General features: G+C 48.1%; 1 protein-coding gene across 6 annotated transcripts in view; it reads left to right on the top strand.

The window, feature by feature from the left end:
* Positions 1-25,572, top strand: part of SYNC (syncoilin, intermediate filament protein) — a 30,746-nt gene extending 5,174 nt beyond the window's left edge. Inside the window, exons 1-4 of one of the 6 annotated variants that reach the window (XM_019547841.1) lie at positions 3,314-3,523; positions 16,975-17,884; positions 22,005-22,129; positions 24,968-25,572. In XM_019547841.1, coding sequence (XP_019403386.1) covers positions 16,982-17,884; positions 22,005-22,129; positions 24,968-25,031 — 1,092 coding nt within the window. In that variant the 5' untranslated portion in view covers positions 3,314-3,523; positions 16,975-16,981 and the 3' untranslated portion in view covers positions 25,032-25,572. Of the gene's footprint in view, positions 1-3,313; positions 3,524-4,711; positions 11,158-13,141; positions 13,793-16,974; positions 17,885-19,880; positions 19,987-22,004; positions 22,130-24,967 lie in introns of those variants that run through there. The other 5 variants (XM_019547839.1, XM_019547840.1, XR_002103266.1 and 2 more) reach the window with 5 other exon arrangements.
* The last annotated feature ends 360 nt before the right edge of the window (positions 25,573-25,932 follow it).

Below are 25,932 nucleotides of genomic sequence, written 5' to 3'. Positions count from 1 at the left end.
TGGCAGCATTGGCTTCTTTCCTTTCATCTCTCACCCCCTCTCCCAAGGCCACATGGATTCAGAGTCTGTTTTCTCTGCATTTCCTCCTCCTCCGCCTCCTCCTCCTGTCTCACCATTCTTCTTTGGTATCCCCATCCTCGAAAGCTTTTTATCAGCTTCTCAGCAGCGTCAGAAGTGCTGAACGGGACGCATGGATGGGAAGAGACTCGTCTGGGGCCCCGCAGCCAGGACACAGAGTAGGACATGGAATCTGGACTTCCTGCTCCTCGAGCCATGGCCGTGACTGCAAGGCCAGGGCAGCAACAAGGAGGTCTGGGGTGAATGCACACGGGAGCTGCAGAGCCTGGTACAGGCTGTTCCCTTCAGCCAAAGGTGCACTGGTAGAGCACTACGGAGAGTGGGCGCACAAAAGATGTCGTTCCTGCCCTCCTGAAATGTAGCCACTGTGTTCCCCAATGAACAGGAGCTGCACTAACTTCACACGGATCCAAGCCCCCAGGGAAAGCGCTTGTTCCGCTCCCGGCGATTCCCAAACGTCTCCTGTCTAGTCAGTGGCGTCATTACAGACAGGTTAACCAGCCCTGCCCTCCTCCAGAGCAATCAGACTAGTGCTCAGGGAGGGCCTGCAGCTCCCGTGATTATCTCTGCCATCGGCTCAGCACTGCTTTTACATTCCCCTTCTACAAATGATATGAAATTAAAGCAAATGAGTGGCATGACTGTGCCCCTTCGGTACATGCAAGCGCACAGGGCAAGGAGAGGGCAGCCATTTCATGAGGTTGAGCCTGTGGCACAAGCAAGTCAGGCAAAGCAAAACTCCCAGCCCATTCTCCATCCTCAGCCAGGACCCCCGAGGTCCACTCGGGTGCATTAGGTGTGGAGGGAGTTTGCCTTCTTTGGCTGCCTCACATCACAGTCTGAAACATCTTCTTGCACTAAATCCATCTCTGGCATAGTACTGAAGTCAGTGCACTTACAAAGGGAATCACCTCGGTCCATCTTGTGAAAAGACTGCCTGCTAGCATCAGAGAGAGCAAACTAATTCTTTGGATATGTGAACTACATCCTGAAGTCCATTATTGATGCCAGCAGACTGTGTCTCCTTTAAAGCAACTGGATCTGACTTTGCCTCTATTGTCTATTGGACAGAGAGCCCCCAACACTGCAGTATCTCAGCACTGACCTGTAGAGGCATGCACAAAGGTGCATTTAAACATGCGTGCTAACCACAAGCTCGCACATCGGCCACGCCCGCCCATGAGGCCAGGTGATAGGAGAGGCTGCTCCAATCAGCACAAACCCTACTGATTTGCTAAAACTGTATTTTGCAAAGGTCTCTTTCTGCCAAAACCACCAATCTTCCGCTCCTGTTAGTCACTGACAGGAAGCACAGGCTCCATCAGAGCCTGCTGCTGGCACGGAAGGACTGATAGATATCCCGAGCACAAGGGCTGTTATCTACGGAGGAGATAATCTTGTGCCAGCCAGCAGTGGACGCTGATGTGACATGAGGGTGTGGGACATGGAGCATGTGGGGCAAACTCTACCAAACAGGGCGATGCAGGGAATCGGGGTAGGAGGATACACATGCAACAGCCTGATCTCACTGCTAGGTTGAGGTATAGTGGGAACAGAGCAGTAACAAGAGGCAAGACAAGCAGAGTCCCCAGCCAGAAGAGTCAGTTCAAGGCTTTTCTAGTGTGGCTCCACTCCTCTTTGCTCCCTGGCTTCCAGAGCGGATGTTACGATATTGCGCTGGGCTGGGAGAGCAAAATCCAGCTCATGCCAAGAGAAAAATACACTGACTGAGAACAAAGGAGTGGGAGAGTGCCACACCCTGGAGCAGAGAACAAGGCCTGCACTATTTGAGTCACACTGCTCATCCACTCCTCCAGGATGTCTCGGGCGTCCACGGGTATCAGCACAGGAGGGAGGGGGCCACACACAGAGCCAGAGCCATGGAAACGCCTCTCTATACACAGAGGCATGGAAATCACAAGCTGCAACTCATAGAAATACATCAAACTACACACCAAGCCAGGGACATACGTGGGGCACACACAGAGTCAAAACACACAGCCAGAGGGATGCTCACAAGCTCAGGATCCGCCGGGGAAACACACACGGTATCAAGGAAACATGTGCATTGGGTCAGAAGCATGAGGACGAACGGTATCCGGGGCAGGGACAGACACAAATGCACCAGAGTCAGGGACATGCCCTGGGAAACGTGGAGATTCACAGCAATACACAGGGCGCACACAAAAGCAAGGAGTAGACAGTCAAGTTCTCTCACACACCCTGACTCCACTCCAAACACAAAGACAAGGAAATATGCACGAGGTCAGGGCTGGATCCACACAGTCCAGGGGGCACGGAGTCACGACTCGAGAGCAGTCGTCGCTCAGGCTTGCCAACACCAAGCACTGAGTCACTCCACCCAGAGGAACCAGCTAGCCATGTCTTGGTGCTGGGCCAGGGGTAGAAAGATGAACTTCCTCCTGCCTCACTGTCAGTGCAAACCTCAGCAAGCAAGCACGGCCTCAGATGGAGGCACGAAGACAAACCTCAGCAAGAAGCACTGCACTCAGGACTGCCTCATCCCTGTACTCCCTCCTCATCGGTTCCCTGGCCTCTGAAAGCTGCGGTGGAAGCTGTTTAGCCTTATGTGATGCCCAAGGACATGCAAAGCAGAAGCCAGAGTTTGGGGTGGTGACATTCACATTGCATATGTCATTTGAGCACCTGCACACCCCAACAGCTGCAGACAAGCCAGAGCACTGCCCAAGGATAGATCAGACCTCAGCATCCCTCTCCCAGCACACTACATCAGCTGTCCCTCCCGGGAAAAGGAACGAGGCTCCTGCACACAGAAGATCCCACTCTGCTTCTCTGGCCTCCGTCCCTCCCAACAGAGACTGCTACGCACTACGCCTTGAAAAACCACTGTGCTAAGGTGCTGTGATCAAGAGGAAAGGCCTGTGTTTTTAGTTACAAACTGAGGACACATCCTGGTTACTGGAGACGGAAAGTATTTGCAGGCAGAGGGCTCACGTGCAGATGTGTCATGGCTGCAGCGTACGTACCAAGTGGAAACTTCATTCACATGCCCTCAGGAACACCTCGCCCATTTTCTTTTCCGCTCTGTGGGAAGACTGGACACCCTGTCCCTTCCTACAGCTGGTTTCAGTTCTTATCCCAGACAGCAATAGCCCTTGGACCTCACCAGAGTCCACCTGCACCATTTCACAGCAGGATCCTGCTTCGGCAAACTCTCCAGCATTAGGAGGTCTTGCACCGCCCACCCCCAGCGCCTCCTGCTGAAAGAGAGCAGGACCAGCAGAGCAGTGACCCATCGCACCAACACCATCCTGCACAGCATCCCTCCTGGAGGAAGCTTCTGTTACAGCTGCTCGAAATCTGCCCAACCTGTCGAGCTGTGGTGTCCAACGTGCAAGGAAATCCAGCAGAACCGCGTGCAAATAACCAGAGCTCGGTGGGCATGAGGAAGACTCAGTTGCAGGTGTGCTTCCCAGGCTGATGAGGGTTTTGCCCTTTAAGGCACCATTCCTTTGCTAGAGGCCATGGGTCATAAATCGCTCTCACGGGGCAGAAGGATAAGGTTATAATGAGGTTGGAGGGGAAGGGAGGTGGGGACCGGGCAGCAGCAAATGGCAGAGAGGGGAGGATCAGGCAACAGTGAATGGATGAGAAGACGGGGTTAGAATGGGAGAGCAGGTCGGGAGCTGGTATACGCGGTGGGACAGAGGCTGGGGCTAAGCAGTGGCAAAGAGGAGGGGCTACAGCTAATAGGGAGTGAAAAGGGAGCTGCTCACTTGCTACTGTCCATATTAATAACGCTCAGGGCCTATACAGCACTGACCAGCCATCAGTCCCAGCACGTCTGGTAAGGAGGTCACTACCCTTATTCCCCTTTTATGGATGGGGCAAGTGAAGGGCAGAGAATGGATTTGTTCACAGTCGCACTACAGGGCAGACTGGACAGTCTGAGACCTTTTGCAGTATCCATAGGTCCTGAGGACTTCCCCGCAGCCATCAGCGATTATTTACAGCAATTTATAGTAACAAGAGCCCAGCAAGAGCAGCATCAGCCAGTCGCGGGGGGGCAGGGAGGAGTGCTGGAGGGGCTGCCCGTGCTCCAGAAGAACTTGTGATTGGGGTATGGTGCCTCTGTATCAACCTGCCACCTGGGCCCTCCCCCTCCGCTCGCTCCCAGCTCCCCGGTGCCAACGTGCACTCTCCCGAGATGAAAGGACCTGTGCCGGCTGGAGGCCTTGACTCTCCCCACTTTGCTGCTATGTGTGCTGGCAGCCCCCCAGGAAACACTCTTGCTCCGTGCACGTCCCCCCTCCTGTCATTTGCTCACACAACTGCTGGGAACTGGCTTTCCCACCAGACCGCCGTCTCCCGGGCGGATTGCAGAGCAGGCCTGGCAGTGAGTGCAAGGAGGGTGGGAAATATGGGATTCCAGGCACCCCGCCCTCCCCGGCGCTCACCCGCCCATGTGACAGCACACTCCTGCCAGGTGTTTTTCAACATGACGTGCCCAAGATGGAGGCTGAAAGGAATTTATCGTGTGAGGCTGATGGGCGGCTCATGCCAGGCTGGGCAGCCAGCAGGCAGGCTGCAGGCAGGACTCAGGATGCTATCGGCGTTATTCAAGGGGAATGGAGCCTAAGATTCATGTGGCTGCTGCAGGGAACCTGCTGAGCTCAGGAGACTGCTGCTGACAGCTGCTTGATGGAACTGGCTGGTTATGCTCCAGCACTGTCACCTTTGAATAGCACCAGCCGGGACCCCAGCTCCCTCCCGTCAGGGCTGGGCAAGGATCCTGGACTGTGATCTGCCTCCCAGCAGTGCCCTGAGTGCTGGGCCTGGCTGCAAGGCTGAGAGTTTCCCCCAGCAGTGCCCTGTGAGTGTCAGACAGGAAGATACAAAAAGCCAATATCCTAGCGTAGTGGCAGCGGCTCCTGGGAATGCCAGCCAAGCAGCACTACTGGCTACGGCTGGGGGGATGTATGGAAGCAAGTGCAATGCTAAGTTTCTCCTTTCTCTGTAGAGCCCACCCGCCTGCCTCGAGAGGAGAGCTTTTTCCTCTGATCCGATCTCCCAAAATTATCCCCTGCACTGGGCACGCGCTTTGCCAGCCTTCTCTGGATTAGCTCCCTCCAGCCTCTCCCATGCTCACAGGGCTGCCTTCCAGTATGTTGTGTTCAAGACCTACTCCCTCCACTGATGGCTACTTTGCTGGGGCTTGGACTGATATTTCAGTGAGGATAGATCATTCTAGCCCCTAGGGCTGGGTCCCCACAGCTAGTAACACTGACAGTGTTTCCTGCACCAACTTCTGCAGGGAGACTCTGAGAGTGAAGGGACTAGAGCCCTTCCTGCCATGACCAGCACTGCTACAGAAAGCTGGGATGGGAGCAGCTGCACGCACACAGCTTCTTGCTAGGAGAAATGACAGTATCCTGGAGAGTGACTCCCCCTGACAGAGGATGGGGACCGGCAGAGCTGTGAACGCCAAGGGGCGGAGGCTGCTACTGTGGGAGAATGACCCTCTCTGGACTGGAAAGTCAGCTGGCTCTAACTGAAGCAGCAAATACCCTCTTAGTTTGCATGCAATGATGTCAGTATAAAAGTCCTTATGGCAGCATAGCATAATCCAGGTCAAGAAATAAATGACTGCACATCAGAACAAATAAGATGGGCAGAAATTATCTTTAAACAAGTATAACTGTGGATACATGAGGGTTTTTGCTGGAGTATCTATATAGGTAAAAATAACCCCCTAAGCCATAGGATTTTATCTTACGTGCATAGGCCAGGCCTTAATGGAGCCCATGCTATGACGTCTTCATACCAGGCCTCCAACTAGCTCAGGTATTACCAGCTCATCAGTATGGAATCAGCATCTGTCATGTGTTTGTCTTCCTCACCCTGTGAGGCATGGAAGTGCCTTTATCCCTGTTTCACAGAAGGATGGAGACAGAGACATTAAGTGATTTGCCCAAGGTCACCCAGGCATTCCATAGCAGAGCTGAAATTAAACAGGGGTCATCTGTGCCCTGTGCTGGTGCCCTAACCACTGGACCATGCTTCCTGTTTCCTGCTGGAAAGGCCAGTAATAGATCATTCAGCCTTGAGCACAGCCCTTTTACGCAGAAAAGAAAGGAAATGTGATGGCTTGAGATGTTTTGTGACCTCCCAGAACCTGTTTCCTGTAATATATGAAAATGCCCCTTTCCCTGCCAAGCCAGAAGGTGCACTTGTCCTGCTCCCACCTTCTTTCCCCTTCATCCTGGGATCGGAGTCTCTCTGCCATGCTTGGTTTTCTGTGGTTAGCCCCCCTGCTACATTAGCTCCAAAGGGAGGAACAAATGAAGAGAGAGAAGGGGTAAGACTTCATCCAAGTAGAGCAAAGCCAGCCCCTTCCTGGTTCCCAGTGAGACCTTTGCAGGCAGCTCCGCTGCGTGGGCTTTGAATCTGCCAGGAGCATGCTGCTGCAGCCTAACAGTCGGTTTTTGTTTAATATGTTTGTTTGCCAACAGCCACTCCTCTCCGATCAGAGCCAGATTCCCCTAGCAGGACTGATGAGATGCAGGAGAACCAGCTGTGTCACTGCAGGAGTTGTGAGGAAGGAAGCCAGTGGGAGGAGAGCAACTCTCCGAGGCAGGGCTGCTGTGGGTGATTCAGCAGACGGGGCGTTCTCCTCTAGCAACGAAGGTGCAGCGCTCATCTACAGCACCTCTCCCGTCGGTAATCCCAAGACGTGTGCAATCAACTGTCCCCTTCTTAGAGCTGGGGATACTGAGGCACAAAAAGGGGCTGCGAGGCCAGCCAACAACTCAGTGGCAGAGCCGGGAATAGAGCACTTAGCTAGAAGGACAATAAATCAGAATATCATAGTACAACAAGGCCAGTCGTGACCTCAGAAGGTCACCTCGTCTAACCCTCTGCTCAAGGCAGGATCATCCCTGTCTAAACTATCCCAGATAAATGCTTGTCGAGCCTGCACTTAAACACTTCCAGTGGCAGAGATACCGCAGCCACATGCACGCTTTCTGGTGTTGTAGAAAACCCTTAGGGGGGAAACAGAACCCAGGTGTCCAGCTTCCCAGGCTGCCTGGTGTAATCATTAGACCGCATTCCAGCCCCTGAATGCTGTTTCTTGGCAGTGCCGGTTTGTTCTAGTCCTAGATGTGATTCCTCATTTATATTTACTACTCTAGATGACCAGAGAGTGGAATAAAACCCATTTGTGTGGAAAGCCCCATGGCACTTGAGATGCAACACAGCCAGGGTTGAGAGGGCCTCTCTGGATGACTGCCAGGAGCACTTTGGGATGTCTGTCTGTTAACCCTGAAGATTTGGGCCCAGGTAGAAGCAGCAGTGTGTGCTGTTCAGAGGGAGACAGAATGGTAGTTATCAGTGATCAGCTAAAGCCTATGTAATTTTTAACTGAAAAACAAGAGCCAGGCCTGGCACTGCATTTCTCATTGCAATCACTGGAAGCAAAACCCTGGGTAATATTAAACCTGCCTCCTGTCCAGGTATGCAAGTGTAACTAACTGAGACACCCATCTGCTGAGAAAGCTTTAGGAGAAGCCAGGGAAATCAGGAGCATAACTCACTTTCTTGGTGGCCTCTAGCGGCCAAAGCGAGGCATTTAAACTTCAGCAAGAGCATCTCAGTAAATCACGTCTCTCCACTCCTACTTCACCAGCATGACAAGCTCCACCGAGCACTGCCAAAACTGGAAGAGACCTACCTTGTAGAGGACCTTACTGTGCAGGGAGCTGGAGAGAAGGGAAACCTCACACAGAGAAAGAGAGAACCTTTCGCCAACCCTTCCCAAACGTGTGGTGCCGTCTGGAAAGCCACACAGGGCAAGAGCAATGATTCACATTTTCCCAGCAGAATCAGATGCAAGTTTCCACGGGTGCTGAACTACCAGAACGCGGAGAATGGCACAGCATGAAAGCCTGAGCTTAGGACTAAACTATGGGGAAAACAAGCAAGCACAAAGCGCAGCTATTTGCAAGCTATGTGACATGGACTCTAGTTCTCAGTTAAAGCAGGCTCTGTTTCTACCATCAGGTAAAGGGGACAGCTTGTGCAATCCAACCTGAAGGCACGGCTCCCAGCCCCTGACACTGTAAGACCATAAATTACGATCAGACCCAGGAATTTTCTAGCTCCCCACAGGGGCAGACTCTTGCAGGGACCCAGAACATGAAGAGTATCATTTAAAATCACCACGCCCTCTCTGCCCAAGTGCAGGAATTGTATAACTGAGCCTTGTATTTATGTATGTGCATGAGGACAGTGCTTGGTTTGATGGGTTTTATCAAAATGCAGTTAAAATTATAGTGAGGAATGCAGGGTGTATTGGGAATAGCAGGCTGAAACAGTGGAAGGAAAAGACAAAGGCAAGAAAGGGAAGGTGTTCAAAGACAAAATTATCATCTCCCCTCAGACAACAGATTCTCTCCAGCAATGAAAAAAACAAGATAAGGGTGAAAAAGTTTTTAGGGAGAGAGTTTTGTGCAACACAGGAGGATTGGAAAGGGCACAGGAATGGAATTAAGTGGATGGAAAATGCACAAGAGCAAAGAGTAAATTTAATTTCAGCAAATGCTGTGATAGGGAAAGCATTAACAGCATAAGAACAGGTCAGCTGAATTCAGAAAAAGATCAGAAAGCGAGAGAGAGAGAGAGAAGAAGTTCTGAAAAGAAACCTGGAAGACTCAGGAGGAAGAAGCAGTGCATATCCTCTCCCTTGTTTTTCATGGATATTTTTGAAGACAAGACCGTGCACAAGACTACTCGACACGAACAGTTCGTGCAGTCTGCTGTTTGCGTGTAGAAGACACAGGCTTGGCTATCAACCACCCAGGGGTCTGGCACATGGAAGCAGCTGGGGAAGGTGGGAGCTGGCAAGCAGAGAGCCATGGGAATCAGTAAACAGGACAAATTTTGTTTAATGACCTGGAAGAAGGAAAATGCAATTGGCTGATAGAATGTGCTGATGGTAAAGCTGGGAGGGAGGGAAAGCCTGCAGTAGGAAAGAGTAGCTCAGTCAATTCAGAGCAATTTGGATTGTGTAGGGGAGCAGGGCAGGACGCGGCCAGGGCAGAAATCCACACTGAAATGATACAATGCAGGAAGGGAAATAACCAGGCCGCAGACAGCACTCTTTAAAGGCTGAGCCGAAGGAGAATCTGGGAGTGGCAGCCACAGTCCTAAAACCTTTGACATGGGGTGTGAATGCAGTAAAAGAACAAAAGCAATGGTAGGCTGCATTCAGAGACGGGAAATGACCCTGGATCAGCATGAGGGATCACGGAGAGCTCCTCGAGAAAACTCTGCGTGTCTGAAAAAGCAGGGAAAGCAGAGCACAGAAGTGGAGACACTGCAGAGGGGAGCACAAAGGGCATCAACCAGAGCGGACAAGCTTTGGGAGGAATTCAGGGAAGTGAGTGAAAATGAAATTCTCAGAGGAGAAGGCAGGCCACGTCCTGCAAAAGCATTCAAGCTATGGACAAATGCAAGAAGTGAAGAACACGAACTTAAGTGGAGACAGCAACACACTGGAGAGGGGCACAGGCAGAGTACCTTTGTATGACCCGTGCTGACAAATGAGCCCAGGAAAGAGAGCAGGGACAATAACTAAACTTCTCGAAGTACCGGTATGGTACAGGGCTCAATATTTACAAGGTAAGTACTGAGGCACGCACACACAAAAGCTCAGTTCCATCAGGGTATTTGGGAGCCTCAAACTCCGATGGCATTAGACAGGAGTCAAGTGCCTGCGTATCTTGGTGGCTTCACACCTAAGTGTTTTTACAGCACAGTGAAACAGAGCAGGAAAGAGACCTGGGGAGGGGGGCGATTCCTTCAGAATAACATTTTGGGCTCTTTTTTCCTGTATAGTTATGTCAACTTATCTGCACTTGAGTTCTCGTCTCGTGTTAGCTTAGTTCAAGTGGTCACGCCGCAAAACAACACACCAGCTGCACGGTGACTGGGCTGACAGCACAGGGTAGCTGCGTCTCCACTGTACTTTTGATGTAATGGTCAGCAACACTCCAGCTTCAAAACAAACCCTCTGATGGGCCAGGCTTAAACACCTTTCACTCATACTGAAGATCTAACTGTGTGGATGGGAGCTGGGCAAGGAGCAGCACTGGAGCTATACCCTGAGTTAACACCACAGTGAGCTCAAGCCCATAACCTACTGGACTGGAAAATATCACGTGTGGAGACCGAGGGGAGAAGAGATCATCTGAAGGAAAAAAAACTGTAAACTCCAAAAACACTTGAGAGTGGGCGTGCAATACAAAAAGAATGACCTAAATGCTCTCGGCCTTGTTTAGCTATTTTTAGCAGCTTGCTGGGTTCAAATCAGAGAACTCTGCAACAACTAGAGAGCAAGGGGGGCAACAGGAGACGCAGCAATTTTTTTTTTTTAATACCTGCAACATTTAGCCTTTTAAATATGCTCGTGTGTTTGATTGTCTCCTTTGGGGTTTCAACAACATTCCTGATAAGGACCTCGCGGGTTCTGCTTTCAGGAGCAAAGTCCAGATGGCCGATTCCAGTTCACACATGCAAAAAGGCATTTTTCAGACCGATCCATAGAAACAGGAACCCACCCCATCTTCAGGCCCAAATGAACTTCATCAACAACCAAGTTGACATGGAGAGCCATACTTAACCAGAGCCAGAGAGATGTGATTTCTCTGCAGCTATAACATGGGTCACGTTGTTTCAGAGGCCTCTGCTCTGGAGTTGCTCTAACAAGCTGCATTGTATTAGCAGCCTTGGGCATATCATATGCGGTGCCCCTTCCCCTCCTGGTGACACCCTAGCTGACTGTTGCCTAGCTATGTCCACAAAACAGAACCTCAGCAGGGGCAGAGCTGCAAACTTACTCCGTTACCAGCACCAAAGAGCAGCTGAACGCTCACAGATTTTATCCCCTTTTCCCTGCCATACTTGACAGCTAAGTCAGAAAGAGGTGTGCCACTGGCACGGCAAAATGACCTTTTTTATTTCATCCCATACAAGGCTCTGTTCTACCCAGCACAGCATGACCCACAGGTTTTCTTCCACTGGCAGCTTCAAATAGATGTAGGTAGATATTTATACACACACAACTTGTTCAAGTTAACAACATTCCTCTGCTATAGTGTCATTTGTGGAAAGAAAAGGGCATATTGTACTAAAAAAAGGATTAAAACAATCCTTCAGTTCCTTTTAAAGCTGTGTTTCTTTCAGTGCTTATGTTGGCAGGTCTGGGAGATGGGCAAAGACAGTTATTTTTGCCCTCATTTCAGAAGCGTAAAGGCAATCGAGGGATAGGTAACGTGATCCTCACACTAATGTTTGGCCCAGCAAGGATTAGTGAGCCTGGTGGAGCTGGCATTTAGGACTAGACTGACATTTGTGAATGCTTCAAGCTTGGGGCGTATGTTGCTTGGCAGTTCTTAGGTAGGTAAGCCGAGGCAGCGAGCAGCTCCCCAAGAAGGCAGCTAGGGCATTGGTGTTACAGCAAAAGTAAGATTTATTTCATCATTAGAGAGTAGCTTCGTCTGCCTCCCTACCTCCTCTCACAAACAGTAAGTGCTTGATTTACAGAACGTGCGCGCTTGTGAAATGTAAACGCTCGGCACTTCTGCATTGCTGTAAGGCCTGTGAATACAATGCATGTGCCTAGCCATGATGGCAGAAATATAGGAAGTGTCAAGTCATCAGCACGAACATCTCGCTGAATACCACAAAACCCTTCCTTACAGGCGAGACGGAGCCTTGAAAAAACCTGCCTTAAGACTTAGTCCAAAAGCAGGGATTTTGCCTCCATAGGAGCAAGACCTGGCAGGGTTACAGATGCAAGGGTCAGCCTTGCCCACTTACAGACTCTGCTATGATGTATCTTCTTCAAGCAGCTATTTATGTCTTGGGATAAGCCTGCTTCCTATGGTATATGTTTCGGCTCCTTTGATGATGGTGCCACGAAGCTGTCTTCAAACTGCCAAGATCAGCATTACAGATTTGCCTTGGCCACCTTAATACTGCAACAGCTGTGGAGAAATCTGTTGATTGCTGTGATTTCCATAGTTTCAAGAATTATGCAGCAATGGCGAGGGTGCAGTCTGCATCCTCTTTCACTTCTGAGCTTGTTGCATCTGGTACAGTGAAAAATGCCAACGCCCTTTCAAGAACTTGTTAGAGGAAAGAACTGGTAGCTTCTAGGTTAAGCACCAACCTTATGATTTACCACTACTGATAAGAAAAGGAAAGGCAGCAGTGGCCTCAGAGTCTGGCTGCCACAAACCAGCTCAGCTCAGCTCCCTGCTGCAATCTCTCTACTGCACTTACTGCAACTACGCTTTAGGAAAGACTGTTTTACCTTAGCTCCTTTGTATGCAGACACTGAATATTATGAGAATACACTGAGAAGAGAAGAGTCTTAAAACAACCAGACCCCTCTCATCTTAGAAGTGCAAGAGGATGTTACTTTCAGAGCCGGACTGGGTGAGCAGGTTTAAGGTGAGGCAGAACTAAGAACCCCAGAACCGAACAAACGTAGACACTAAAAAAATCCTCTCTCTCCACTAAAGAGGGCGAGAGTGAGTGCATGTCAGAGAGGAGAGAACTTGATATTCGTCATAACATTAGCTACTGCTATCTGTACAATCCCCTTTCATACCCAGGGACCAGAGTGCTTTACAAAGCCCATCAGAAGTAAAGGTGAAACCATTCTAGAGTTTGCAGGTGACTTAGGTGCCTCAGTCAGGGGGACCTGGGATCTAAAATCACTTGGGTGCGTTTGAAAATTTCCCCCGACCTGACTTCCGAGTGAGGGGGTGGCAAAGGTAAGAACAGACCCCACAGCCAAAGGGCCTTTACCTCAGCCAAAGGATACTGCTTTTTCCTTAAAAGCCACTTGTACTCTTACCAGAACGGTACTAATACGGCTACAACCTGGAAACCTGACACTTGTGATCTTAAGCATTTTTCCACCGGTTGCCTGCTGTTTTAATTCAAGCTCTACTGACAGTCCTTCCAAGTAGCAGAAGGGGATGAGAGGTCTGCAGTACCATTAGAAAGGATTGCAGTCCACTCCCAGCCTGGCCCCACGCATTTCTTTAAGGCATCCGCCTCCTCGTGTGCAGCTCAGAGCCGCCTCTCAGTGCAACTATTTCTTGCCTGGAGCAGGCTGAATGGTGAAGACACACTGCCAGTCAGGGAAGAAAACCCAATCAGGGCAGGGAAGGGGCAGGTTTAAGGCTGCACAAAGGAAAATCCCCACCTTACTCCAAAAACTTGCGAAAATGAGAGGGGAGCAGCCCAGAGCTTGACCTTGGTCTTTGGCAGGCAGGCTCCGGCCATGACCTCACCTAAGCTATGCCTTCCAGAGATGGGCATGCTTTAGATCCAGCCGCCTGGCCTTTAACCTGCCTTGGACTGCTGGAAGGACCCAGCCCCTGCAGCTGTCACTCTCCGCCTGCTAAAAATGCTCAGAAGCCAGGAGCCAGCTCGCCTTTCTCCGCCCTCCTCCCTCTTACCAGGATTGGAGGAATCCAGTGTCAGCTTGCAGCTGGTATTGCAGCTGGTGTCCAGGGGAAATAAGTGAGAAGGCTGCTTGGAGGCCAGAGGACTCTGGTTTCTAACACAGTTTATTAATAACACAAACACCCCCCCCCTCCCATGCTAAACCCATGTCCAGTCCAGAGCAGGAGGAACTGGTCTCCTGGAGAGAAAGGTAAGAACTAACAATTGCAAACTGGGTTTGGGCTTTTTCCCTTGTCAGGGTTCAGATGGGAGAGGGCGTGGATGTGATGTGCTGAGCACTTCGGAGGGCGTCTGGGGAGGGGTCATCAGCCTCAAACAGCATCCGCCCTTTGTGCTGGGATGCACTCGGAGGACCCAACAGGTCCATTCATCATATTGGGCAGTACAGTTGCTTCAGGGAGCAGCTTCATTCATTTGACAGGTTTGCAAGATCTGCCGGGAGTTTGCATTTGCACTGTGTGGTCAAGTCCAGATGAGTCCGGTTCCCAGCTGGTTTGCTTGGCTCCGGTCTGTGCTGGGGGATGTCTTGTATTTCACCACCGGACCATAAAGAAAGAACTTCTTACCTGTCCGTCAGGATCGCCTTGGATGAAGTGGAAATGCAGACCTGCATGTCCACGCTCACAAGAAGGCGGCTGGCATGGGGAGTGTGCTGGAGCTCTGCTCTGCCAGGGTGGGACTGCGGGCTACGGAGCTGGGCAGTTGATCCGTTTCAGGATGAAATCTCACCAGAGCAGGGCAGGCGTGGCAGGGATTATTTCCCAGTTGCTGTTCTAGATATGCAGAGGGGCATCAAGGCGGGCAGATCAGCCGGAAAAAGGCTGTCACGAGCTGCCTCACATTTTCATAGATCGTTCCCTTTCTCCCTTAAGAAGTAAGAGTCAGACATGCTGCTTCTGAGGCTAGGATGTGTCATGATTTCAGAATGCTGCCTAATTTGGAAAAGGAGAGAGTATCAGTGAAAATTGTCCGTTCTCTTGCCTTAGAACTGTTTTAACGAGCGAACCACTTGCCGTTAATTTGCCAGTCTACGCTAATGCATTTCGAAATGACTAGACGTTTGATCAGATCCTTCCGGGCAGCAAGTGCACTGCCTATCAAGACTTCAGCACTCTTCCTGTCCAAGTCTGCTCTGAACTGGGTGTGGTTTTGGCTTCTCCCCTGAACCTATTCTAACGTATATATCTTTTTAAACAGCGTAAAGGGTGTTTCACAACACTAGACTGTTCTCTCTTCACTACCCAGTGGGCACATTAGTTTAGACTAGTGATGATGGAAGAGTTTTGACAGCAAAAAGGTGCATTAGCAGATGAATGAATTAGATCATAGCCGCAGAGGCGAGGTAAGGGATGACTTTACCATTGCTTCCGGGAAAGCTGAACGTGCTCGGCTGTGTAAAATGTTTTAGCCCACCCACAGCCATCTTGGAGAGCCCACGTGTATTCAAACAGCACATTCTCTCCCTCCAGGACTCTGTCAGCATTGCTGAAAACCAGACAAGTTTAACTGGAAATCTATAACCTGGCAGTATGCATTTCTGCCAGTCTGACATTTTGCATACAAACGATTTGTGTATATGCACTTGTAAAAGGCCTTTATTTGACTTTCCATCAGCCAGAATAATACATTATCTTAAAAACAAGATAAAAGACTTAACCTGAATGCAGCAGTTAAAATGCCGAGAGGCAGGGAAGGGGAAGGAGCAGGAGGGAAAGGGGGAAATAAACACAGTGGCCTAGTATTGGGACCACTCAACTGTGGTTTAGGAGACCTGTGTTTAATTCCTACCTCTGCTACTGAACTGCCAGGTGACCTTGGGCAAGGCACTTCCCCACCTCACGCCTCAGTTTCCACATCTGTAAATACACTCTTCCTTTGTAGCCCATTTGAGGTCTACAGTTGAACAGCAATACCACAGAGTGCCACATTATCGTATTGGACTTAAGGGTTCCAGCTAATGCTAGACATTTTGTTAGGCACTGACCAAAAAGCAAAAAAATAGTCCCTACCCGAGGAGCTTTAATTCTAAAGAAAAGGCAGATACTGCCTAACAAACAAAAAGGCTTTTAGGCTTTTCTAACACACTCATCTCTAAAAGCAGCTGGCTCCATCTCACACAAAGGAAAAAGTATGATGCCTGAATTTTAATACAACAAACCACTGGCAGCAAATACCATCACCTATTTAAATAAACAAAAATTCAGCAGAGCGTAACTCTATCTTTGCTCTAAGAAGTTCACATGACCAGAGAATCCCAAACGCCCAGAGAATCTCCTCCTCTTCTGATGAAAGACAGTGTGAAAAAACAGTGAGCAAATGAATTACAATCATTTGATCTTTTCCCCATGCCGGCAGCAAAGAGGAATCAGAAACACCCTCTTGCTACCAGTGGCCCGAGTGGAAAGGTTATATCTACCTTGGTATTTACAATACAAGCAGTGTAGTCTAGGAGGTAGCTTTATAACAGCATCACAGTTGCTTGCCAGTCAGATCCTCCAAGGTATAATGGTTTACGCTGTCCATCCTATATTATCATCTCTCCAGCCATGCTGAGAACCATCAGAACTGCAGGGAGCCTTTAAATTATAGCAGTAAAACACTTCCTTCATTCCAGGTAATTTAAAAGGTTTTGCTTGGTTGTTCTGGCCTTTGGCAAAGCCAAACGTCTTTAAAAAGCAAAGCAAAACTGTTGTTAGACCATGCCCTACACATTAATAGAAACCAATACAATAACTTCCATGCTGAACTGACAAACAGCTTCAGATAGTTTAGGTGCTCGTGGGTACATCTACACGAGATGCTTTACTGACTAATCTACTGCATAGTAAAGCATCACTGGCTATTTGTGCGCAACATTTACCACACAGTAAATTAGTCTACCGTGCAGTTGGCTACTACCTGTAGATTGGGGCGCAAGGCTGGGAAACAGCTACCGGGGGCGGGATTGGTTTCCCAGCCCTGCACCCAGATCTGCCTGACCCTGGTGCCCCCTGGCAGCCTGGAGCTCCCCTGGCTGCTGTAGAGGGGCAGAGCAGGACAGGAGTAGCACTGCACTGAACTCTTCCTGTCTGGAGCAAATTTGCTCCCAACAGGTGCACATGTAAATGCTCTCCCAGGGAAAGCTTACTGCACAGTAAGATTACAGCACATTAATAGCACATGTAAATGTGCCCTGTAAGAGACACCAAGGGCATTAAACACATTTAAAATAGCCAGTGATGGAGACCTCAGTAGAAGCAGATCTTAGATGTGTGTACCGTTAGTGTGCCTGTTGTAAGGAGGCCTGTTTATCTGGGAAGGTTTATAGGGATTGGGACATCTGAAACTCACAGTAAGCTTGCTTCCAGCTCACACATCTGGTCTCATTTCTAGGGACCTGATGGCTGACTCAGAGCCCCCTTTGGAGTCACCACTGGATGATGCAAGTGCAGCCATGGACCCAGAGGAAGATGTTACAGAAACCCCTTTATATTTGGAAGTGGAAGCTGACCCCCTGGAATTGCCTGTGGATGTTGCAAGCAGCCTCTTGGAGCCAGATGCTGCTGTGTCCCAGAGCCTGACCATTGAGGAGGTGGGGGAGCGTTTCCAGGAGTGCATTGATGCAGTGGAGCAGCTGGAGAAGGAGAGGGATAATCTTATCCAGGAGCTCACACTGCTCCGGGAGCCTGTCCTGCAAGAAATCAGACAAGCCCATGAGGAGATATTGGCGGCTTACAAACTACTTGCCAAAGTGGAGCTGGAGCGGGATAACCTCAGGGACGAGATCCGACAGATCAAGCAGAAGCTGTTCAAAGTGACCAGGGAGTGCGTGGCTTGCCAGTATCAGCTGGAAAACAGACGGCATGACATGGCCCAGTATGCTGCCTACAGGGATGAACTGGAATCCAGGGTCAGCCAGCTCTCAGAGGAGCTTTCCCAGCTGAAAGAGACTTGTGAAAAGCAGAAGGAACAGTTCAGGCAGCAGCTGGAGGCACCCCAGAGCCGTGGGGACAGCCACTATCTGCAGGAGAGCCGGAGGCTTTCCATGGAGTTTGAAAATTTTGTGGCAGGGAGCCGCAGGGGCCTGGAGGAACACTACGAGCCGCAGCTTGCGCGCCTGGTGGAAAGGAGGGAGGCCAGTGCCAAGGCTCTGCAAAAAATGCAGGGAGAAATTCAGGGGCTGAAGGAGGTGCTACGACCGCTGCAGGGAGAGGCCAGCAAGATGCGCCTGCAGAATAGGAGGCTGGAGGAACAGATTCTGCTCATCAAGCAGAAACGGGATGAAGAAGTTCTCCAGTACAGGGTACGTGCAATGGGCCTGTAAAAATGCTTGCATGCTGGTTCAAGTTAGGGCTGGCTTGCGATGCTGTCATGTAAGTGGTCAGCCCTGTGTACTCAGTGTCTACATACTTGAGACTGGCACTATATGTATTTCCTTATTATACACAGACTTGGGAGTCTAACTTTGCAACTAGTGGACAAGTGGATATAACAGCCACACAGGAATAGACAGTAGGGAATCACTGGGGGAACAAAGAATCAGACATATCCTACTGGCCTAGAAGAGGCTGAGGTCCTCTTCCCCCCTAGCCGAGGGAAGGCAAAGCAGAGGCGGCTACTGAGTGAGCAGGAAGATTAGGAATTAAAGGGATGCAATGTGGTGTCACTAGGGATTCCCCCCAAAGCACAGTCAAAGGAAACATTCGCCTGGCTCTGACCTGGCCCGTTACCACTTTGCTCTCCAAACATAAAATGCCTCAGTACTACACCATCAAATAATGGAGCCAGACCCCAGTTAGTATGGCAGAAGAAACAAGGCAGAGCAAAAACATTTGCTTCTGGAGTAACATATCCTTCATTCAAAGCCTAGTTGGAGGGGTCCCTTTTGAGCCAAAGGCCAGTGGCAGAAAGCACAAGAGCACGAGCTTACAACACGTGTTCCTTGCAAGGAGGCTGTTTACAGCCTGTGGAGGATGGCAGCCCCTGAGGTGCTGATTTTTATAGCTTGTGAATCACATTTTATATACAGAGATGCTGAAGCCCCAGGCAGACATGACCAAGTCCTGCAATATTTGTAAGGTCCTTGAGCTGTGTGTGACTTTAGATACACCAAGCTAGACCCACAGTTGGGGTAAATCAGGGAAGCTCTACTGACTCCAAAGGGGCTACAACAGTTTATCTCAACTGAGGAGCTGGCCCTCTATCTACCTACATTTACCACGAGAAAAAATATTCTTGTGCATCCCATGCACAGGTACTTATGCTTCCCTACACATACACGCCTGGATTGGTATGCATGCAAAGGGAGTGCCCAAATCCTAGTTTATAGGCATGTGAAGCCATGGACAGACATAACATTTGTACCTACAGATAGGAACCAGAGATAGAGAGGCTCACAGAGATTCTTCCTCTGTAGCCCCAGTGACAGCTAAGCACCAAGACAGAGCTTAGAAGCTATCCACCGTGCTTTCTTTCCCTCCCCCTTTGGCCTGGGATACCCTTGTCACATGATAGTTCACTACCCACATCAGCCTGTCAGGTTACAAAATTTTGCACATCATAGTAACACATGTACTCACTCAAATACCACAAGCAATAAACACAAGCTGAGAGAGAGAGAAAGCCTGCCAAGACCCTCAGCTGTAGCAGGTTACCTTGTCAGATTTCTGCCTGGGAATATCCCTGAAAAGCACCTGGAAGCTTTGCTCCAGGCTGAACACAGCAGCTTCTCTGCCACTGGGTCAGCTGCCACAGGAATACCAGTGCTCCACATATCCCATCTATATCTGAGGACAATGCTACATGCTGCTTACAATTTATAAAGCCAGGCCCAGGTTAATTAAGATAGGAAACAGCCCTTCTCCCTATTGCAGCACTCGTGCAATACCAGGGCTTTCACTGGGATAAAACATTCCCACTGGGGGGTGCGCAAAGTGTTCTCAGGTTTTTAGGAAGTTTCAGGTTTTGGTGTAGGACACTTTGGAAATCACAGGCTAGTTCATCATTTTGCAACAGCAATGGGAGGTTCCATTAATTATTGTTAGATGTTCCTCCAGGCCCCTGCGGCTCCCTGCCACAAAATTTTCAAAATCCATGGAAAGCCTCCGGCTCTCCTGCAATAATCAAAATTATTGTTTGATAATGGCTGGTTTGAGCAATACAAACCATCCTGCTGCTGGGATGCTGAGCATTATTAGAAGCATCAAAACCAAAGACACTTAATACTAAAGTGCTAAGGGTGACAGGAAAAGCTACAGCTCCTTTCTATGGTTTCAAAGTTGGCTGCTCTTTCACCCTAGGGAGATGACTGATTCCATAGGAACTACAGTATTGGATCAGTTCATGAGTCTTCCAGTCTTACAGTTTGCCTCCTACAATGGCCAGCATCAGAAGCTTCAAAGAAAGGTATAACAATCCCTTTCATTACGGAAGCAGTTCAGAGAACAAGAAGAGAGAGTTTCTTTATAAGCAGAGGCAGCTAGGCACTGGCTTACTATATGAAACATGATGGTTTGTCCCTTATACAAGTTGGGATAAAAATGTGTATAATGGTACATTTGTTATTCCTATAAATGTTTAAATTCTTTTTCTAAGTCACAAACTCTTTGCCATGCTATTTTCTGGCAGCAGTTTGTGCCACATTTGAGGATGAGTTGTATGAAAGTAGGTTTTTTTCCCATTTTAAAATGACCTTGATTTCATTTCTACTTCTCCTGCTCTTGTGATTTAACAAAGTGGACAAAAGTCCACGGTTGGCCTCTGTGCCTCTTTTGCATCCCAAAATCATCTCCTCTCTAAATATTATAGTTCAACACTATGATTGTCTCTTCCTACGGCAAGTTTTTCTTCCTTTAATCCATTTCTATAACATGCTTTTTAATCCAAACTTGAAGTCAGAATTCTAGAGGAGGATATATTAGTAACGCATATAACACTGTTGTAGTTTCAGTATTGTTTGCTGCTTCTCTTAACAGCTGTTAATAGTCAGAGTCTGGGTATGATACCTAAAAAAGGACAGGGAAAATAATTACTGAATTAAGATGCTGTCCCTTTAAAAAGGAAAGGTTTTTAGTGACCTGATGCAGCCACTTCTTAATGAAATCACTGCCTGGCTGACTTCTACGCATTACCTCATCAGCAGGAAAGGACTCACGTACATCTCCAGCAGTCCAGACCTTCCTGCAGCAGCAACCCTGAAGCTGGGCTGCCTCCTTTGACACAGGTTATTTATAACTGGAAGAGACTGTATAACTGTATTTATAGACACTGTAAGAAACATGCCAAAAGTTAAACGTCTTGCCCACCCCTCCCCTCCATTTTCTAGGAAGAGAAGCAATTACATATCTGCAAAGTGCATTGGGAAAAAATGTTCCAGAATTAATTTATCCCTGCTTTTCTGCCCTCTACAGTCTTTCACTTTCTAGGCTTCAGCAAACCAAGGAAAGTTAGCAACTACTAAAAGTACACTTGGATTTTCCCTACCCTCTCCGTGCTCCATGCTGAAAACCGTTTGGCATGTTCCCATATGCGTGCATGAAGCAAGCAGATGCTGTGTAGCCTGGGTGATAGGTTTATCTTTATCCACATCACCTTATGGTCTTACACCCACCACTCATTTTAGATTTAAATTTCCATTCACAGCTTTAAGGAACAGGACTTGGTAAAATCAACTTAGAAGAGATTTTTCTCCTCCTCCTGCCTCTTGATTCCTGCTCAAACAAGAACTTGGAGCGTAACCTCCCTATGGATTTTCTACAGTAATTTCTGGGAATGCAAATAATGGCAAATTATCCAATAGTGACCAATTACCAGGAGCTGATAACGGGGTGGGGGGGATGACTGAAGGGGATTTGGAATCTGAACAGCAGCTAATTAAACCATAGTGGCAAATAATCACATAGCCAGATTAACCAGTTTACTACGCTTGCTTCCTGTCAGTTTTAGGCCCACACAGTGGTTAAAAGAACTCTCTAAAACAGTCACAAATTGCCTGAAAGGCAACACAAGCTTTTGGGACTGAAAACGTTTTTAAAAAAAAGCGCGAGACAAATACAGATGAGCCTGCTGAAAATACTTAAAACTCGGGCCTAAAACTTGCCTAAAGATGTTCAATCATCAACTCAGCTGCTCTGATGTCCATCCGGAGTGTACACGGGCAGACCTACTATAGTGACAGCTGTGAATAGGACACATCCACACACACAGCCAAGGCAAACATTAATCAGAGGCGAACAGCTCAGCCTTCATAGTTGTTAGGGGGGTGCAAGAGACCTTACAGGTCATTGGGTCCAGCCCCCCTGCACTTGGGCAGGAAAGACTGCTGAGATCAGACGACCCCAGCAAGATGTTTCTTCCTCCAGAGAGCTGGTTTCAGGTTTGTACATCACTTTATTTCATGTATTTACTTATTTCTGGCCTCACAGGAACAGGTAGAAGAGCTGGAAGAGAGGCTGAGGGAACTGAAGAATGGGGTCCAACTTCAGCAACGCAAAAACCAGGAATTGGAAGAGCTGAGGACCAGCCTGCACCAGGAGCTCTCCGTTTACAAGTAGTTATCTTCTCTTTACTTTGTTGGTGAGAGAACTGTAGGGCAAGAAACCAAAAAAAAAAAAGTATAATGGAAAACTGACCGAGGCTGCAACATGCAGTAGCTGTGATGTGTTTTTTCAAGGGCAGTCCTAGTTACTTACTAAGAATCTGAGGCTCCTGGATAAATAGGAATCGGACAAACAAACAGAAAGGGATAATTTCATCATAGCTCAGTGCCCTCTAAATCAATGCTGCTTTAATGGACCTAGAGCAAAATGCCATCGGCCAAGGAAGAATGGAACAGGCTGGCCATTCCCAGTGAAAAGGGTGGGGAACACATGTCAATCTTAGGTAGACCTGTAGCAATACACCTCAGCCCTGAGGTGGTAGCATTCATTTCCTGAAAAGAAACAGTCTTAAGAGTTTTGGAAATGCTGTATGTGTTCCCTTGAACAGGGGAAGAGAACCCCGCTGTTATCTGTAATACCCCTATGGCTATTACTCAGGTTTCCTCTTCCTAACATGGGAACGCTCTCAGAGGATTTTTAAAAGACATCTGTAGTACAAGCCTCTGTTTCACTTCCTGTAGTTTGCTCTGCAAGGCACATTACCCCTTTTTCTTAGGCACACAGGCCTAAGAGTCTTCATTTTTGGCAGCTTCCCCTTTTAACGTAACAGTCTTCTTCCGCAACGGTCTCTCTCCCTTGCCACTTAAGAGCACAGTATTTTGTCTGTTTGACCATCACAAGAAAATACTCCCTACCACCCATGCAAGTACATACAAATACAATGCTTCCTTCTAGAATATGCCTGAAGGAGAGGCAGTAGGCAGCTTTGCCTTTTGTTAAGGTAGAAGAATTCAGCCTCCCAGCTCATTTTAATCTCTAGGCTCTTTCCCAAGATTTCCAATAAAGATGGCTGCATGCGGACTACTGAATACTTATCACACAGGAACATAGGTGGGACAGGAAATGGCCTCCTGGACTACACGATCTGGGACCAGTAGCAAGGACTATAGGTTGTTAAAAATATTCTACCTTATTCTAAGTCTCAGAAAGACAAAACTTTTGACATTGGCACTGAAGGTTAAGCTCCCTAATCCATGTTTATACTTAAATAGGAATCACAAGACCTTTCCTGCCTTGGGAAGAGGGTTGGACTAGATAACCTCTTGAGGTCCTTCCAGCCCTGCTCTCTGTGATCTCTAGAATATCACTTATCAGAAGTCCTGGGTACCTACAAAAGGGACTTAAATCAATGAAAGCTCAGGTACTTAACTCCTCTGAAATGTAAACATCTAAATCAATATCAAAGTGATCTAAGTAAGTCTAAATGTAGGCATTCATTCTTAAGAATCATGCAAAACTGGGTAGGCAACTAAAGCATGGGTAGGCAACCTTTTCACACTGCAGACCAGAATGACCCACGGTGTCAGAAGGGGCCGGATGGGTGCTAAGACTCTGCCATCAACACTCCTCTCCCCAGCAGCATGAGGAAAGCACAGGAAGCTGGCCCTTGTCACACAGCAGCATGGGGAAAATTGCAGAAAGTGACCCTGCCACCAAAGCCCCACGTCATTGTCAGCACACAGGCAGGCCTTAAGTTGGTATAAAAATGCGTGAGTTGGCTAGGCTCCTTAAATTAGCCCAGGAAGGGCATGTTTACACGTGCTTTCCTGTGCATTAATTTAATGCACAGTAAAGCATCACTGCCTAAACATGGGCTACAGTTAGTCTGCAGTAGATTCACTTACTCCAGCGTAGGATAGTGCTGTCATAAACAGGTACTATCCTACACCACAGTAAGTGACTTTGCTTAACCACAAGTGTAGACAGTGATGTTGGGACTAGTTCACTCTGGCTCAACTTGAGAGAACCGCATTAGGACTATCCTGTTCCCAGTACCAGAACTAGTCCAGGAATTGCATGCATCCCTGCATGGTGCTGTTTAGATGTATACTTATGCTCCCATTTTCCACATAGCATGCAATTGCCTTGTTGAATCACTACCACAAAAGTTTGTGGCAACTGATAGCTTAACCAAGTTCAGAAAACGAACTGAACACATTCTTGGAGGAAAAGTCCATCAGTGGGCACTGAACATGGTAGAAAGGGGTGCAGTCATGAGACCTGAATTTTCAAAAACCGATTGCTGGTAGTTGCACCGGGGGAAAAGCAGTGAGTGGAAGATTCTGGACATACCCTGTTTACCCTCCCACCCAAATCTAAGCATCTACACGGCCACTGTATGAAACAGCATGCTGAGCTAGATGGACCTATGGTCTGACCCACTAAACAGTATTTCATACATTCCTGCAGGTTGCACCATAGACTCCATTTCCTTCTCCCTTCTAGAGCTACAGTTCCTCGTTTTGTCAAGCTTTGTGCTAAGGCAGGTCAAGATTCTGGATGCAAGCTCAAACTACATCATTATTTAGCTTTGATGCTAACCAATGCTATTTTTCTACACCTTTCAGCTGAATGATTGGGGATAGAGGGGTACTGGAGGCTTGAACAGCAACCCAAATTCTCCTCGGGTGTCAGATACAGCCCATGGGCCGGATCCAGCTCACAAGAGCAGTTCTGTCTGAACTGACAGGCTAGTGGAAATCTTGGGAGTTGGGGAGAGGGAGGGCCTACTATAGAATTTAGGGCCCTGGAACCTGACGGACATGACTATCAGCAGGGGATGAGCAAGGACTGTGCTGATAGCCTGCCACTACCTCCATTGTAGCTCCTGGCCCTGTAGATCCAGCATGGGAGGAGCCCTGCAATCTGTATCCGGCCCAGGGCAAGTTTGACACCCCTGCTCCGGACTATTGTGCACTCACTTGGCAATTTACTTTCTACCCACACAGGGGCTGCTTAGAAATCTATGGACAGTTTTGCAAGTCAGAAGAAAAAGCAGACCAAGATTTCTAGAGGTGTGGACTTTCCCCCACTTCTTTCTGCTGAAAAGAAATGTGACAGCAAGATAGCTGTAGGGGATACTTCCAATTCACTCTTGCTGCTCACACTAACCCTTAATGATGTATCGCAGCTGCTCTCAGGATTACTAGACAGTTATATGCTTGGTTATATTTCTTGAGGTGCTGCTCTGTTGATCGTCTAGTTTGGTAGAAAATAGTGAAGGAGAGAGGTATTACTTGCACTGAATAATGAACATATGTAAAAGAGCAAAAAGATGTATGTTTTGCTCTGTGTTTGGAAAGCTAATCTTGTCTTGTCTATGAAATCCATAAGTGGATTGTATAAGCCTGCAAAGAAAGTATCCTGGAAGCCTATGGTATGATTTTTTTTTAAGTTTGTGCAAAACACTGTCCTTTTAAAACAGGGTCGTTTCTTTTGTAATTCAACAGGTCTCTGCTATGTTGTGACATATTCCAGTATGGGCCACAGAAACTGAACTCCTGTATAAATGGTTTCCACTTTATATATTAAAAAAAAAAAAAAAAATCACCTTAAAAAAATAAATAAAGGCTCAGGGTTTAAGGTTTCTTTTATTTCCCAAAGCATGCTCAACATCGTGGAGAAAATAGAAAAAGCAATCTGGTCACCCATCTAAAGAGTGGTAAAAGATTTTTTTAAAGCTTCTTACTGACATTTGTACAGACTGGATAGCCCATTTAAAAACCCTTGCTGACTGTGACTAACTCAAGAGTTCACTGGAAAGATACGGGCCCTACACCACCATATTTTTTCAGACCCTCTCTGGTCCACTTATGACTGGTTGGAGATTAAGTATTCTCTCAACGCAAAATAAAATGCAGTCAAAGCTAGCAGTCTTAAAGAAAAGTCCAAAGATGTATGGGTTTCAGATGCA

Source organism: Crocodylus porosus, unplaced genomic scaffold (assembly GCF_001723895.1).
Source record: "Crocodylus porosus isolate Cpor-Errol unplaced genomic scaffold, CroPor_comp1, whole genome shotgun sequence".
Lineage (NCBI taxonomy): Eukaryota > Metazoa > Chordata > Crocodylia > Crocodylidae > Crocodylus > Crocodylus porosus.
Note: the sequence above shows the minus strand (reverse complement) of the source record. Positions and strands in the feature narration are given on the sequence as shown.